The sequence below is a fragment of the Protopterus annectens genome, chromosome 12.part0 (assembly GCF_019279795.1).
Source record: "Protopterus annectens isolate FY-2018-M chromosome 12.part0, PAN1.0, whole genome shotgun sequence".
In the NCBI taxonomy this organism is placed as follows: Eukaryota; Metazoa; Chordata; order Ceratodontiformes; family Protopteridae; genus Protopterus; species Protopterus annectens.
This window is the reverse complement of record NC_056746.1, coordinates 1,114,806,646-1,114,824,400: the sequence shown is the minus strand read 5'-3', so window position 1 is coordinate 1,114,824,400 and position 17,755 is coordinate 1,114,806,646. Positions and strand designations below refer to the sequence as shown.

At 45.5% G+C, this 17,755-nt stretch overlaps 1 protein-coding gene across 1 annotated transcript in view; it reads right to left on the bottom strand.

Moving 5' to 3' along the window:
* Positions 1–17,755, bottom strand: part of DNTTIP1 (deoxynucleotidyltransferase terminal interacting protein 1) — a 1,330,332-nt gene that overhangs the window by 1,212,394 nt on the left and 100,183 nt on the right. Inside the window, exon 2 of the mRNA XM_044088998.1 lies at positions 4,040–4,044. Coding sequence (XP_043944933.1) covers positions 4,040–4,044 — 5 coding nt within the window. The remainder of the gene's footprint in view (positions 1–4,039; positions 4,045–17,755) is intronic.

Genomic DNA, 17,755 nt, shown 5'->3' with positions numbered 1-17,755 from the left:
TCCCAAAGCTGAAGTAAAGGATGAAGGCAGTCAAAAAGACTGGGGACTGGCTAGCTGGCTAGGATGCCCTGGAAGACTGCGGTGGCAAAGCCTGCCCTAGATTTGGTGAAGATAGGCAGGTGGTAATGCTTGGTGAAGGTATGAACAGAAGTCCATGTTGCAGCCTCCAGGATGTCCCTGGTGGGGACCCCTCTGAGTAAAGCTGCACAGGTGGAGGTTGCCATGGTGGAATGCATCCCGACCCCCCTTGGAGGGTGGTTTCCTGTGCTGTTTGTAGCAGAAATGGATGCAGTGTGCTATCCATTTGGAGACTGATTGTTTGGATATGGCCTTGCCCTCTGCCCCTGCTGCGAAGCTGACTAGCAATTGGTGAGATAGACTCTGAGCTGTCTGTGCACATCTAGAGAGAGTGCAGAATCCTTTCCCTCTTGTTTTGTGGGTTACAAAAAAAGGTAGGCAAATGAACAGATTGGTTGAGAGCCACACTGGACACCACTTTAGGCATGAAGGATGGGTTAGTCCTGAGGGAGATCCTGTCAGCATGGAAAATGATGAAGGGCTCTACAGCTATGAATGCTTGTAGCTCTGAAACTCTTCTAGCTGAAGTAATGGCCAGGAGCAAGGCTGTTTTCCAAGAGAGGAATTTTAATTCTGCTGAAACTGCAGGCTCAAAGGGGGGGTAGGGTGAGCTTTTCCAACACAAGATTAAGGTCCCAGTCTGGGGGTAGGAGCTCTTCTAGGGGGCCTTAAGTTGTTAGCCCCTCTTAGGAAGTATTTGATGAGAGGGTGTGAGAAGAGAGGTGGCTATGTGCTGTAATGAGCTGTGATGGCAGAGGCATGAATCTTAACAGTAGAGAAGGATAAACCCCTGTGTAGTAGGTCTGCCAGGTAATCCAGGATGAGAGGTACGGAGGGCTGTGCTGCTTCAGCTCCCTTAGCCTGGATCCAGGTGCAAAATCTTTTCCACTTGTCAGCATAAGATTTTCTAGTGCTGGGGCGTCTGGCCTCATGTACAACATCCAGGACTTGTCTACTTCGGCTGGCAGCTGGTGGAGAGGTCAGGGAATAAGCCACGCTGCCAGGTTCAGGGTCTGCAATTGTGGATGCATAAATTCTCCATTCTTCTGGGTCAGGAGTGTTGGGATCTGAGGTAGGTGCCATGGTGGCAGGGGTGACAGACTGCGCAGCAGTGGGTACCAGTGCTGGCGTGGCCAGTCTGGGGCAATCAAGATTGCCCTTGGTTTTTCCTCCTTTATTTTGAGCAGTACCCTTGAAATGAGTAGTAGAGGGGGAAATGCACAGATCGAGAGGTTTACCCATTGGTAGGATGCAGCATCCACTTTCCAGGCCTTGCTGTGAGGTTCCCTGGTGTAGAATTTGCTGAGCTGATGATCAGAGTGGGAGGCAAACAGGTCCACCTTCGGGGTGCCCCATTTCTGGGTTAAAAGGTCGGAGGTTCTATGGTCTGGCTGCCACTTGTGTGGGTCTAGCAGGTTTCTGCTTAAGATGTCTGCCAGACAGTTTATGGAGCCTGGCAGGAATTGTGCTAGCAGGTGTATCTGCATGGCTGAAGCCGTGTGCCAAAGGGTCATGGTGAGCCTGCAGAGAGGATAAGAGGGAGTCCCTCCGTGCTTGCTGATATACCACATCACTGTGGTGTTGTCTGTTTTGATCACTAGAGGCCCCGGGGAGAGTAGGGGTCTGAAAGCTGTCAGGGCATGCTGAACAGCTAGCATTGCTTTTTGGTTGATGTCCAGATGTACTTGATTTAGGCTCCAATGTCCCTGAATGCACCTGCCATCCAGGTGTGCACCCCAGGCATAGTCTGATGCGTCTGTGGTGAGTGTCTAGGCGGCGTGGGGTTGTGAGAAGGGAAGTCCCTTGTTGTGGTTGCATGCTGCTGCCCACCAAATAAAATCTTTCCTTAGACAGGGTGTCATAGGTATGATAATTTCCAAGTCTAGAGAGTGTTGACACCAAAGGCTTTTTAGGTACCATTGTAGTTTCCTCATATGCAGTCTGGCATATGGAATGAGTAGAATGCAGGAGGTCATGAACCCTAGAGCTTGCAGGATTTTCCTTGTGGATAACTAGGTTCTGGTGGCTAGTTGAAAGAAGCAGCCTGTCAGATAGGCTTATTTTTCTGGAGTAAGGAATACCATCTGGGATGCTGTGTCCAGGCTTGCTCCCAGGAATAAAATGTTTTGTCTGGGGACTAGTTTTGATTTCGTTTTATTGAAAGTATACCCCAGGGAGGTCAGTAGGTCCTTTACAAAGGTCAGGTGCTTTAACAGCTTTTTCTGACTCTCTGCCTGAATCAGGGAATCGTCAAAGTAGGAGTAAATTTGAATATTTCTTTGTCTGCAAAAAGCAACGGCTGGAGCCAGGCATTTTGTGAAAACTCTGGGAACAGTAGATAAGCAAAAGGGAAGCGCAGAGAACTGAAAGTACACAGATCCTGCCCTGAAACGTAGATATTTCCTGCAAGATTCCCTGAATGGGATGTGTAGGTAGGCCTCTTTTAGGTCTAGGGTGGCTAACCAAGCATGCTTGGAAAGCATAGGAAGAAGCTGCTGGAGGGTGAGCATTTTGAATTTTGGTATCACGAGAAAGAGGTTTAGAATGGACAGATCAAGGACTGGGCACCAGGTGGTCTCTTTTCTGGGTACCAGGAAGAGTCTGGAATAGAAACCTTGGCTTATCTGGCCTGCAGGAACATGCTGTATTGCCCTCATGGAGAGCAGGGAATGGACTTGCTTTTTGGCCTCTGCCCACTGATTTGGAGGAAGATCTGGGAACTCTTTTGGGGTTGGCAGAGTGTAGAAATAAAATTTGTATCCCTGGGACAATATGTTGAGGACCTATCAGTCGTTGGTAATAGAGGCCCAGTAGTTTGCATGGAAGGAGAGTTTTCCTCCTAGGGGCACAAGCAGGTGGGCAGAGGTAAGGGGTGGAGGTGTAAAGTTATTGAGTTCTTACCATAAGGAGGTGGCTTAGCACTCCCCATTTTTGCAGAGGAGGAACTCCACTGCTTAGATGTCTGCATTCCCTAAGACTGCTGTCGGAGGGGGGGGGGTCTGCTTCCCCTGGGTCTTGGCCGAGCTGGCCTGGAGGGGACCTGAAAGGACTAGTGCTTGGAGGGGGCAATGCTGGCTGAACCTCAGAGGCTGGACCTGTAAAAAGTCTGTCTCCATATATTTAGCTTTTCCTTCCATCTTTTTAAGACATCTTCTGCCTTGGTGACAAACAAATTGTCTTTGTTCAATGGTGCATCCAATAATTTTGATTTGACATGGTCTGGCAAGGTCTGTTCCAAGCCAAGCATACCTTCCAAGGATGGAACCAGTGACTGCTGCCCTGCAAGATGCTTCTAGGGCATCAAAGCCACATTGCAAGGTGTGCTTAAGTAACTTGGCTTGCAGAATGCATAAGCTCTTGTAATTCTTTATTTTCTGCACAAGCAGGAAAGGTAGATATTTCTTGTTTGAGGAGTTCCATGGTATGCTGCTCATATTTCAGCATATGGAACAGACAATTTAGTGTTCTAGTAGCAAGAGATGCAGAGGTGTATACTTTTTTGCCTCATCTGTCTAAAGCTCGGGAAGCCCTGTCTGAGGGGGTGGGATTCTTAGCTGAGGTTGCTTTAATGACTTTAGGTCCTTGAGAGATGACCTCTGGGGTCAGCAGTAAAATTTTTGAAAAGAAATTTGAGAAAGTCAGGGACTCTGTAGTACTGGTCAGGTTTCCTGGGAGCAGGAGGGAGGGTGTCAGGAGTCAAACTGGATTCCATAAAAACATTATCCACAACATCCAGGACAAGAGGAATGGCTAAAGGTCTGTGCTGTGATAAATCTAATAATTCCCCAAGTCTCTTTTTTGACTGAGGATAGTCCTGACATTTCCATTGGAAATGCCCCCTTAAAGTATGCAGGGTTTCACCAAATGAAAAATCCTCGGGAGGAGAGGCAGAAGGAATGGATTCCTCTGCATCAGAATCCTCATAAGCTGAGAAGGGTTGCATGTCTTCATATTCAGAAACCTCAGAGTCATTGGACTCCTGTTCAGATAAAACTACTGGGAACAAGTCTCTTTCTTTTGGCAGAGGTAGCCTTGCTTCCCCTAATAAGCATAATACAGTCTTCCTCCATTTTAAGCATTTGAGAGTGAGGCATGGAAGCAGGTGCCTGAGCTTGGGTTGTCGGTCTTTTAGGCGTAGTCCGTGCCTGGGCCTTAGAAACTCAGTAGTTTTAGAAAGAACTGAAGACTCAAAAGAAGTCATCAGTTTGTGTCAAGTATCGGTAGTGCGAAGAACTTCCTCAGAAGCTGGTGCCTGCTCAGCGGCTCCAGACCCATCCAAGGTAGAGACACCTGCAGGATCCTTAGTCGAAGAAGAGTCTTGCAGCATACGGGACACTGAATGGGTTTCGGTAGTGGCCTGCAAATCCACAGAAACGACCATCAGGGGCTGTGAAAGCGCCTCACTGAGGACCGGAGAACTGACAACTAACTTAACAGAACCATTGTTGGCAGTTTTGGACCTGTGCGGTCTGTGTCTTTATCCTTATGTTTTTTCAGAAGATAGATAGTCAGATGGCTTACTTAAGTCATATCGGAATACGAGGACTGAATGCAAAAATATTTAGCAACAATAAGGGCCCGACGACATATAGCTCTAGCGTTGAACAAAGCACAAAAGTGACAGCGAGGGACGTCGTGGTCTACGCCTCAACAGGTGATGCAGTAAGAATGGAGGCATTGCCCTCTCCAAGCACTGGTCCTTTCCGGCTTTCCACAGGTGAGACAATTGTTAACTTTTTCTAACATCGGCTAGAGCAAGAAAAAAGGATCCTCAACGGGATACTTAGCTTTAGAAGACTTCAACTTCAATTTGGAAATGAAAACTCAGGTAGTGGCCACTGGCACTCATGCCAACTGCTTCTGCTTCGGGCTCCTCGGCAAGAAAAACTGATGTAATGGCATCATCTGCCTGACTTTATACCACTGACGACCTGACATCAGTCCTGGAATTACAGCAACCGACGCAGAAATGCTAGGCCTCTGGCATTCGGGCCTACTGAGGGCTACCCCTGGCAGGATAACCCAAGTGTGATGAGTGCAACAGTGAAACACGAAGATCAAAGGTTCTCCAGGAAACAAAGACAAGCAAAGATATTTAAAAGGAAATTCATATGCAATTTGCATTTCTGGTGTTATCATACAGCAAGCAGTTTAAATATAAAAATTGTCAGAAATTAAAAAGAGGTTACTCTTACAACTCCAAGAATTTAATAAACACAAAATATTTCTATATTACAACTCAACTACAACAAATTAAAATAAAAATGTTTCGTGCAGACATTTATCTGACAAATCAAATATATTTTTGGAAATATTTCATGATAGCCTTACTGTAAGCATGAATGAATGAAATAATCAATCATGCTGAGTTCTGCTCCACTTCTGCAAAGGCAGTTGTGTGGCCTGCCTTGCCTCAGTCTAGCTCACAACACTGCACAGGCCTACAGCACTATTTTTAGAATGCAGCTTAACTGCCATAATGGATTTGTAGTCCACAGTGCCAAGACTAGCAGCTTAAATACAAGAAAATTATTTAAAATTAACAAGTAAGCCACAAACGGTTTTATTAATTTACAGCTGTCAGCTCTCAGTTAATGATATGTTAACAGGCTGGACAGCAATCTCATAGAGCTCAGAGTTACAATAAATTTAAATGTGAGAAAAATGTTTAAATTGACCTAGTAAAAAAAGAAGTTATGTACCTACCATAACGTTCCATGTTAGTTGTCTTCATCTTGCCTTCCTTCTTGCTGTTTGGGCTCGGAGCCAATCCTCGGCTCCGACTCTGCCATCTTCTATAGTTCGAGAGCTGTTTACTGGCTCGAGGCTACCCATTATCCCAGAATGCCCAGCGTCAGCTACCGAGATCTCGTTTGTGATAGCGCACACTAGACATAAGTAGAGTAACCAGTTACCTAAAAACTGGTTGTCCAATACATCTAAACAAGGAAAGAGTCATAAAATACCTGGCATGTGAAGTAATAAAAGATGCTCAGCCAGTGAAAACAAAAAGAACTCCTCTCAATCCTCTAGGAAGGGGGAAGGAGGGAGGGACACAAGAAGGAAGGCGAGATAAAGACAACTAACATGGAACGTTATGGTAGGTACATAACTTATTTATGTTATGTTGTCCATCTCACCTTCGTTCTTGCTGTTTGGGACATCGTCCCTAGCACCTAAAATCCCAGGTGGCTCATTGGAACAGACTCTTCAGAACAGTAGAACCAAAGGAAGCTCTGCTCTGGGAGACCATATCCACCTTGTAATGAGAGATACAAGTATGATGGTTTGCCCAAGTGGCAGCTGCACAGATTGAGTCTAGGGGCAACCTAGACTGGAAGGCTACAAAGGTGGCTAAAGCTCTAGTAGAATGACCTTCTGATTTAGCTGGTAGCTCTTTATTTTGTAACGGATAAATAAAAACAATAGTATCAGATAACCATCTGGATAAGGTCACCTTAGAAACTGGAAGGCCTTGTTTGCTGAAAGCATAAGAAAGAAATAACTGGTCTGATTTTCTTAGTTCCTTAGTTATATGGAGATAAAAACGCAATTGTTTGTGCACATCCAATTGGTGGAGCTTGTATTCTGCCTTGTTGCTGTGATTGGGAAAGAAAACTGGGAGATCTATGGATTGATTTAAATTGTTCTCTGAGCAGACTTTAGGAATAAAGGATGGATTGGTCCTCAGAGAAACTCTGTCCTTGTGAAACACCAGGTAAGGAGGACAAACACATAGTGCTTAAAGTACTGAGACACGTCTAGCTGAAGTGATTGCAACCAGAAAAAGTGTCTTCCAAGAAAGAAATTTTAAGGAACATGATGCTGCCGATTCAAAGGGAGGCAAAATTAAGGAAGCTAAAACTAAACTGAGATCTCAAGGAGGAGGAGGATCTCTAAATGGGGGTCTAAGAAGAGATGTTCCTCTCATAAAGGCCTTGCACAGCTTATGAGACATAATGCTAGAATTAAACACACCTATAATGAAAATTAGAAATGGCAACTAGCTGTACTCTAATGGTAGCGGAAGCTACACCAGACTGAAAGAGTTGTGCTAGAAATTCAAGAATTTCATGGACTGGGGCTGAGAAAGGATCCAAATTTCTAGATTCTGCCCAGCAAGAAAATCGTTTCCATTTACTAGGATACATTTTCCTCGTAGTAGACTTATGTGAGGAAACAATAACATCATGGACTGCTGGGGAGATACTGGAAAGCCTGGCTAAGGTTGGAAGTGGAGTAACCAAGCTGTGAGCTGGAGAGTTTAAAGGGACTGGTGCAACCCACCTGATTGATGAATCAGAAAATCTGGAACCGGGTCCAGAATCCACGGTTGATCCAGAAGGTGGAGGTGCAGGAAAGTACAGTTTTGTACCTACCATAAATGTAGATGTCCGATAGACATGCGACTGCAGTCATAACATGTGGGTTGTCCTGCCTCAGGCAGCCCTCGGTCAGCCGGATTCCAAAGTCTGGGTCCGACGTCGGCTGATGTCGCATTTCTCTCCAACGTCAGAGCGGCTGGAGTACATAAGCATCAGCCAACGCCATTTTCTTCAGTGTTTCTTGCCCCAGATGCCAGGTGCCCTCCAAGGAAGGCTGTAATCAAATTGGAAGACAAAAACAGGATTCCAAACAAATAAATGAGCAATAAAACAAATACACCATAACAGATATCCCCAGCTAAGAGTAACAGGGATAGGAGTGGACCCTAGGCATAGAGGGGTATGGAGGGAGGGAAAATCCGACTGCAGTTGCATGTCTATCGGACATCTACATTTAAGGTAGGTACAAAACTGTACTATGTCCTTCAAGAATGCAATTGCAGTCATAACATGTGGGTAGAATACCATAGCTTAGCTGGGGGAGGAGGTATGCACTAGGAAAGAGATGGTGTGGCAATCAAACCCTGCAGGACTGCCGAAGCAAAGCCTGCTCTGGATCTGGAATATAGGGGGAGATTGTAGTGTTTGGAGAATGTATGCACGGAGCTCCATGTAGCAGCTTCTAGAATGTCCTTGGTAGGCACCCCTCTTAAAAATGCTGTAGAGGTGGCTGTAGCTCTGGTGGAATGTGGTCTGACTTTGGCTGGAACAGTCTTTCCATGAAAGGAATAACAGAATCTGATGCAATGTCCAATCCATTTAGAAATAGTCTGTTTTGAAATTGCTTTTCCTTGGACTGCAGGGGCGTAAGCTACAAAAGTTGTTCAGACTTCCTACTGGCCTTGGTTCTGTCCAGGTAGTATCGAGTTGTCTGTGAATGTCCAAGGTATGCAAAAGTCTTTCCCCCTTATTCCCAGGATTGGGGAAGAAAGCAGGCAGATGAATGGCTTGATTTAGAGAAACCCTAGATACCACCTTTGGCATAAAAGTAGGGTTGGTCCTTAATGAAACTCTGTCTCTGTGAAAAATAATAAAGGGTGGTATTGCCATTAGGGCCTGTAGCTCCGAAACCCTTCTTGCTGAGGTAATTGCCAACAGGAAAGCTGTCTTCCATAAGAGAAATTGCAAGTCAACTGAAGCTGCTGGCTCAAAAGAAGGTAGAGTCAGTTTTTCTAAGACAAAATTGAGGTCCCAGGCTGGCACTGGGGCCTTTCTTGGTGGCTTAATGTTCTTGATTCCCTGAGGAATTGTCTTAGTAAGGGTGAGAGAAAACAGGAGGATCAGTGTTGTATCTAGCTGAAATAGCAGATGCATGTATCTTTATGGAAGAATATGAGAGGCCGTTCTTTAACATATCTGCCAAATATTCCAAGATAAGTGGGATGTTCAGTAATGATGCATCATGTCCCTTGCTGGTATTCCAATTGCTGAATCTTTTCCACTTTGCTAAGTAAACCTTTCTGGTGGATGGTCTTCGAGCCTCTGTTAGTATCCGCTGAACTTCCTTGGAGAGAGATAAGCTGAAGTTATTTATGGGATCTCCCAGGCTGTTAGCTGCAGTGTCTGAAGGTTTGGATGCAGTGTTTCGAAATTATGTTGAGTCAAAAGTAGAGGCCACTGAGGGAGGGCCCACCTCCTGGTGTGACATATGCTCCGTAGTAGTGGGTACCAGTGTTGTCTTGGCCAATCCGGAGCTATTATGATTCCCTTGGGCTTCTCTGCTCTGATCTTTAGTAATACTGAGGTCATCAGTGGCAGAGGTGGGAATGCATAGATTGCTAGGGAGTTCCAGTTGAATGAGAGGGCATCTATTTTCCAAGCTTTTGGATGGTATGTCCTTGTGCAAAATTTTGGTAGAAGATGGTTGAGGTGAGAGGCAAATAGGTCCACTTCTGGCTTGCCCCATGTCGAAGTGGGTTGTCTGAAGGCCTTCGGATGTAACCTCCACTCGTGTGGATCTGTGAAATTCCTGCTTAGGCTGTCCGCCAACACATTGTCTTTTCCTGGAACAAACTGGGATTGTAACTGGATATTTAGGCTCAGTGATTTCTCCCAAAGCTGCATTGTCAGTCTGCAAAGGGGGTAAGAGTGAGTGCCCCCCTGCTTGTTTATGTACCACATCACAGTGGTGTTGTCTGTCCGTATCATTAAATGGCCTTGCTGGAGTTGGTGTTGAAAAGCCTCGATGGCATGCATTACTGCCAGCATTTCCTTTTGGTTTATATGCAGATGTGTTTCCTTTGGAGACCATTGTCCTTGTATACACCTGCCTTCCATGTGCTCCCCCCATCCAAGGTCTGAGGCATCTGTAGTCATGGTCTGTGTTATCTGTGGTTTTTTGAATGACATACCTGTGTTTTCCTTGCTCACCGAGGCCCACCATAGGAATTCCTTTTGTAGGCATGGAATGAGTGGTATGATGGTCTCCAAGTTGTTGCTGTGTTGAGACCAAATGCTTTTTAGGTACCATTGAAGCTTTCTCATGTGTAGTTTTGCTAATGGAACCAGTAGAATGCAGGATGCCATGTAACCCAGGGCCTGTAGGAATCTCCTTGCAGTCATCTGGGTGAGTTTTGCTAAACCTTTGAAGTAATGAGTTAACTACTCTTGCTTGTCTTCTGTCAGGTAAGCCATCTGAGAGGCTGTGTCTAGTTTGGCTCCTAAGAAGATTATTTACTGGGATGGCTGCAGTCTTGACTTTTGGAAGTTGACTGTGTATCCCAGAGCTTGAAGTAATCGTATGACATAATCCAGGTTTTTTGTCAACATCAATTTGTCGTCCGCTTGTATGAGGCAGTCGTCCAGGTACGGGTAAATTTGTATACCCTGGAGCCTGCAATGAGCAATTACTGAAGCCAGGCATTTTGTAAATACAAATGGCAATGCTGAGAATTGATAATGCTCTGGCCCTGCAAGAAATCTGAGGTATCTTCTGCAGCTGTGTCTGATAGGGACATGCAGGTATGCCTCCTTGAGGTCCAGAGTAATCAGCCATGACTCCTTGCCCAGCATGGGAAGGAGTTGCTGTAGAGTCAGCATTTTGAACTTTGGTACTATGAGAAAGGTGTTTAATGCGGACAAGTCCAGTATTGGTCTCCATTGAGATTCTTTTCTTGGAACAAGGAACAGTCTTGAGTAAAACCCCTGTTCTTGTTCTTGTTGTAGAACTCTTTCTATTGCTTTCATTTGAGTCAGCAGAGTGATTTGCTTGATAGCCTCTGCCCTTTGATTTTTTGGTAGGTTTGGCATGCCTTGTTTTCTTGGTAAGGTATGAAAATGAAACCTGTACCCTCGGTCTATAATGTCCAAAATCCATTTGTCCTTTTGTCAGTCTGTGCCAGTTTTCTGCAAACAGAGATAATTTCCCGCCCAAGGGAGCTTCTAGTTGTTCCCTGGTAGGCGGTAGTAGAGGAAAGTCATTGAGTTTGTGGTTGTTGGGCAGGTGAAACCCTGCCACTTCTTTGGTTTCCTGGCTGCCATTGTCGCCCCTGTAAGGGCCTCTGTATTGGCCTCTTCCTCGCCACGTCTGTTCTTACCCCTTTGAAACTTTTCTGGATTAGGAAAGGACCAGTTTTTGAAGGCCAATTCCTACTGAATCTGGGGCTTGAACCTGGAGGAAATCTTTCACAGTCTGAACTGATTTTGCTTTTTCTTCGATGGTCTTTAACACATCCTTAGCATTTGCACCAAAAAGCTTGTTCTTTTCCAAAGGTGCATCCAGAAGTTTTGCTTTTACATGATCTGGTAGAGGTTGATCTTTTAACCAAGCATGTCTACGAATCACTGCCCCTGTCATAGCTGCCCTACATGAAGCTTCCAGTGCATCATATCCACACTGCAGGAAGTGATTGCTTACTTGCTGAGTGTTATGTACAGCTTCCTGCAAAGTCTTCCTGTCTAAAGGATCAGGAGAAGCTAATGTTTTTTGTAAATCTTCTAAGAGATAATCCTGATATTGTAACATATGAAAAAGGCAATTTAAAGCTCTCACAGATAAGGTAGTGGATGTGTAAACCTTTTTGCCCCATCTCTCTAATGACCTTGCTTCCCTGTTGGAGGGCAAAGGATTTTTTGAGGTGGAGGCTGAAACTCCTTTAGGCCCCTGTGAAATAGTTCCAAATCAGCAGTATGGGCCCTGAATAGATGGGAATGAGTTTCTGGGACCCTGTAATACCTGTCTGGCTTGGCTGGAGCAGGAGGAAGAGAATCAGGGGTAGCACTAGAGTCAGAATACAAATCATCCAGAACATCAAGCACAGGAGGAATAGCTAAGGGCCTGTGCTGAGGCTTCTTAAGGAAAGTCCTAAGGCGTTTCCTAGAATCAGAATATTCCTGACCCTGCCACTTGAAATGTTCCCTCATGGTGTGCAGAAGTTCCCCAAAAGAAAAATCATCAGGAGGGAGGCCAAGGGATGGAATCTTCTGCATCCGAGTCCTCATAGGTCTGGAAGAGCTCTTCCTGACTATCAGAGTGGACAGAGCCCTCAGAGTCTTCATCTGAAGGAGTAGGGTCAGAGGGTTCAACCCGGGGCCTTTTATCAGGAGGAGGCTGTGATGCTCTCAGGATGGGCCTGCGAACCTCTAATCATGGAAATTAAATCAGCAGCCATGGACATAATTTGTGTCTCCGGAGTCGGCTGAGGTAAGGATTTAGAAGTAATATGCTTTGTTTTGCTGGCTGCCTTAGCCCTAGTGTAGGCCTTAATAGACATGGCCATAGGAGGCCTGGCAGCTCCACATGCAGGAGTGACCTTGTCTACAGCAATGGTCTCGGGCATTTCCTCGGTTTCGGTCTCCGGAGGAAAGTCTATAACTGGCGGAGTAATGTCTAGAATCGGAGTTGTCGGTAATGCGGTGTCTTCGGTTCGGAGCGGTGGAGAGACCGTCTCAGAGGGAACCGGAGCACTCGCGCTAGGTTTTGGCGTGGAGTCGGTGGTAGACGCGGGCCGAGGATGTCGGTCCCGGTCTTTTCGCTTTTTGGGAGTTTGCGATGTCGGAAGATCCGACGGCATGGTGTAAGCAAATTTATCGCGAAAAATCTTCAGCGAACTCCGCCCGGCGCCTGAGAGTGCGCTTGTTGAAGCGAGCACAGGCTACACAGGCCGAGACGTTGTGGTCTGGGCCCAGGCAAGGGAGGCAGTAAGAGTGGAAATCCTTATGAGGTATTTGATTACCACAAAAAAGACAATTGTTAACTTTTTCAGTAATTTCTGACATCGGCTGAGGCAAGAAAAAGGTCCCCAATGGGGTACTTAGCTTTTTTGATGACTTCGGTATCGTAGAATACAGGAGCTGACCGACCGGCACTTGTGAACTGCTTCTGCTTCGGGCACCGTGCGGCAAGAAAGACTGAAGAAAATGGCGTCGGCTGATGCTTATGTACTCCAGCCACTCTGACGTTGGAGAGAAATGCGACATCAGCCAACGTCGGACCCAGACTTTGGAATCCGGCCAACCGAGGGCTGCCTGAGGCAGGACAACCCACATGTTATGACTGCAGTTGCATTCTTGAAGGACATTGGGAAAGTACAGTTGTGTACACCTACCATAAATGTAGATGTTCGAGTGTCTTCACTGTTGCAGTCATGACTGTAGGGATCTCCCCTGCCGGCAGGCAGCCCTCGGTCGGCCAGAATCCCAAAGTCTGGGTCCGGCATCGGCTGTTTAACTATGCTCCCTGACGTCAGAGCGCCAGGAGTACAAAACTGACAGCCGACGCCATCTTCTCCAGTTTTTCTTGCCCCAGATGTCAGGAGTCCCAAAATGTAAAAGGTCCCACAACCTTTGCAAATACACCTCAGAAGAATGGTGAAAAAAGGAAATACACAAAAGTAGAAATAAGAGGGGACAGGAGGGAGGGAAACCCAGACTGCAACAGTGAAGACACTCGAACATCTACATTTATGGTAGGTGTACACAACTGTACTATGTTCATCGTGTTTCACTGTTGCAGTCATGACTGTAGGGTAGAATCCCAAAACTGAAAGAAAGGGAGGTGGTCATAAAGAGTGAATAACAAAATCTGATTCCATGAGCAATCCATTTAGAAATGGTTTGTTTTGAAATGGCTTTACCTTGGGAACTTGAAGCCTAAGAAACAAACAATTGTTCTGATTTTCTGATGTCCTTGGTTCTATTCAGGTAAAAATGTAGTTGTCTGTGTACATCCAAGGAATGTAAGATCCTTTCCCCTTTATTTTGAGGAGTGGGGAAAAAAGTTGGCAAGTGGATAGTTCGATTTAAAGCCATTTGGAAACCACCTTGGGCATGAAGGTAGGATTAGTCCTCAAAGATACCCTGTCTTGATGAAAAATAATATAAGGTTCCACAGCCATAAGAGCTTGTAACTCTGAAACTCTCCTGGCAGAGGTTAGGGCTAACAGGATAGCTGTCTTCCAAGATAAAAACTTGATGTCAGAAGAGGCAGCAGGCTCAAAAGGAGGCAAGGTTAGTTTTTTCCAAAACATAGTTGAGATCCCAAGCAGGAATGGGAGGAGATCTAGGAGGTCTTAAGTTCTTAGCTCCTCATGAGCTGGTGGGAAAAGATGGGAGGGTCTGTATTATAATGATCAGAAATAGCAGCGGCATGTATCTTAATGGAAGAGAAAGAGAGACCCTTATCTAAGAGATCCGTCATTTAAAGTAAAATTAATGTAATGTTAGGAAGAAGAGGATCAGAATCCTGAGCCTGCATCCAAGAACAAAATCTTTTCCATTTTCCTGCATAAGATTTTCTAGTGCTAGGACGTCTGGCTTCTAAAATGACATCCATAACCTGCTTGGGAAGTAAAGAAGAAATCAAAGGCCCTGGATTAACCAGGCCGCCAGGCTGAGAGTTCTGACATGAGAGTGTAGAACCTGACCCTGATGTTGGGACAGAAGGTTCAGAGACTGAGGTAAAACCCAAGGGGCGCCAGGCATAGGTTTTTTAGAGTTGGATACCAAAACTGCCGAGGCCAATTTGGAGCCAGCAAGATAATCATCTTGGGCTTGTCCTGTTTTATCTTCAATAAAACCTGTGGAAGAAGAGGAAGAGGCGGAAAGGCATATCCAGAGAGGTTCCTCCAACTGAATGACAGGGCATCCACTTTCCAAGCTTCTCTGTGGAAAGTCCTGGTGCAAAAATTCTGTAGTTGATGATTGAGATGGGATGCAAAGAGGTCTATGTGAGGACATCCCCAGACTGCTGTTATCATCCTGAATATTTTGGTGTCCAGCATCCACTCGTGTGGATCCGAAAGGTTTCTGCTCAGACTGTCTGCCAGGAAGTTTTGTTTCCCTGGTAGAAACTGAGCTTGAAGATCCAGATTGCAAGCTGGAGCTGTGTTCCATAGATCCATGGCTAATCTGCAAAGGGGGTAGGAATGAGATCCCCCTTGCTTGTTTATGTACCAAATAACTGTGGTGTTGTCTGTCCATATTAGCAGTTGACCTGGTTGTAAAAGATTCCTGAAGGTCAATAGAGCTTTCTGAATGGCTAACATTTCCTTTAAGTTGATATGCATGTGCTTCTGATCCTTTGTCCAAAGGCCCTGCAGACAATTGCCCTGAAAATGGGCTCCCCAAGCATAATCCGAGGCATCCGTGGTTAGAATCTGAGTGGCAGGAGGCAGACGGAAGGGTTTCCCTTTGTTTAGAGCACATGCCCTGGACCACCAAAGAAATTCCTTTTGAAGGCAAGGAAGGACGGAGATCAGTATGTCTAAACTGTGGTAATGCTGAGACCATACACTTTTTAGGTACCACTGTATTTTCCTCATGTGTAGTCTTGCATATGGTATGAGAAGGATGCAGGAGGCCATGTAACCCAAAGCCTGCAGGAATTTCCTTGCAGATAGTAGAGTTAAAGTTGCCAAGGTTCTGAAAGTTGAAGCCAGCTGTAATTGTTTTTCGGATGTCAGAAATGCCATCTGGGTTGTGGTGTTTAGAAGAGCACCCAGAAAAGTTATCTGTTGTGATGGTATCAAATTTGACTATTTTACGTTTACAGAGAATCCCAGGAACTTGAGGAGGTTCTGTACAAATTTTAGATGTTGGAGTAAGACATCCTTGCTGTCTGCCTGAATTAGACAATCATCCAGATAAGGGTAAATTTGAATTCCCTTGAGTCTGCAGTAAGCTACTACTGCAGCCAGGCATTTGGTGAAGACCCTGGGCGCAGTAGACAATCCAAAGGGCAGCGCAGAGAATTGAAAGTGCCTCGATCCGGCCTTGAACCTGAGGTATTTTCTGCGATCCTGCCTGATGGGAATGTGTAAATATGCCTCCTTTAAATCCAAAGTTACCATCCATGCATCTTTGGACAGCATTGGAAGTAGCTGCTGTAGAGTAAGCATCTTGAATTTTGGAATCTCTAGAAAGGTGTTCAAGACCGACAGATCCAGAATGGGTCTCCATGAGTTCTGCTTCCTTGGGACTAGAAAGAGCCTTGAGTAAAAACCTTTTCCCATCTCTGAAAGTGGAACCAGTTCTATGGCATTCATAGCCAAAAGAGCTTCCACCTGGTTTAAGGCCTCCGTCCATTGATGTTTTGGAAGGTCTGGCCATCCGCTTGGCCTTGGCAAGGTATGAAAATGGAATTTGTAACCTTTTAAAACCACATCCAAAACCCACTTGTCTTGGGTTATTTGAGTCCAATTTTGATAAAAAAGAGAGAGTTTTCCTCCGAGAGGGGCTTCCAGGCAAGAAATTCCTGTAGCCCAACAGAGGGAGTCATTGAGTTTGTTTCCTTTGAGTTTGTGACCTGTCCTCTCCTCCCCTAGGGGTGGAAGCAGTCCACTGTCTTGGTCTATGAGAAGCTTGTGTTTGAGGCCTTCCTCTGGAGCGTCTATTATCTACCTCTCTGAGGCCTGTCTGAAGTGGGGAAAGGACCAATTTTTTGAAGGCCAATTCCTGCTAAATCTAGGTGGCTGTACTTGTAAAAAATCTTTAACTGTTTGCATGGATTTCACCTTATCCTCCATCTTTTTAATCACCTCTTCAGCTTTTGATCCAAACAAAACATTATGCTGAACAGGAGCATCCAATAATTTAGCCTTTACTTGTTCAGGCAAATTTTGTTCCTTTAGCCATGCATGCCTTCTAATGACTGTGCCAGAGGCCGCAGCCCTACAAGAAGCCTCCAAGGCATCAAATCCACAGTGTAAACCATGCTTCCCAACCTGTTCAGTGGCATGCAATAAGTCATGTAATTCCTTATCATCTGCACAGGCAGAAATGGAAGTAAGCTTTTGTTTTAAACCAGACAAGAGAAATTGCTGGTATTTTAGCATATGAAACTGACAGTTTAAAGCCCTAATGGACAAAGTAGCAGAAGTGTACACCTTTTTGCCCCATCTTTCTAAAGATCAAGAATCCTTTTCAGTAGGAATGGGATTTTTGGCAGAAGCGGCCTTAACTCCCTTAGGACCCTGAAAAATGGTTTCAGGGTCAGCAGCAGGGTTCTTGTATAAAAACTGATGGGAATCAGGAACCCTGTAATATCTATCAGGCTTAACAGGAGCAGGAGGAAAAGAGTCAGGGGTTAAGTTAGCCTCCGAAAAGGCATCATCCACAATATCCAAAACAGGAGGAATAGCCAGGGGTCTATGTTGGGGAAGAAGAAGAAAATCCCTCAGTCTTTTCTTGGATTCCGAATACTCCTGTCCTTCCCAGTGGAAATGTTCCCTCATTTCATGCAAAGTTTCCCCAAAAGAGAAATCCTCAGGGGGAGAAGCTGAAGGAATGGATTCTTCAGCATCAGAATCCTCATAAGGAGGGAAAGAATATTCCTGATCAGAAGAAGAAACTGAGGAAACAGAAGCCTGATCAGAGGAATCATAATAAACATCCTGCCTAGGCCTTTTATCTGGAGGGGGATGTGAACCCCTAATCATAGTAAGTAAATCCTCCGCCATCTTGAGTAACTGTTTCTGTGATTTGGGAGCCGGTTCAGAAGAGGCCTGTGCTGTAGTCTTTGATTTAGAAGGAGTCTTTGCCTTTGTCTTTGGCTTTGCCTTTACTAGAAGCTGAGTAGGCCTGAAAACCCCTTCAGAAGCCGGTACCTGCACAGCGGCTCCAGACCCATCCGAAGGAGCATTGTCCGAAGGTCCTGCAACAGCAATATTTAAAGGCCTGGTTGGCTCCTCATGAGAGTCCGTTTCGGCCGTCAGTTCCGAAATGGCCAATGACAGGGGCAGCAAAAGCGCCTCACTGACGATGGCCGAACCTGAAGCTGGCTCCGCTTGTGCGCTATCATCAGATTTGGACCTCGGAGGCCTGTCTTTATCCTTGCGACGTTTGTGAACTCTGGT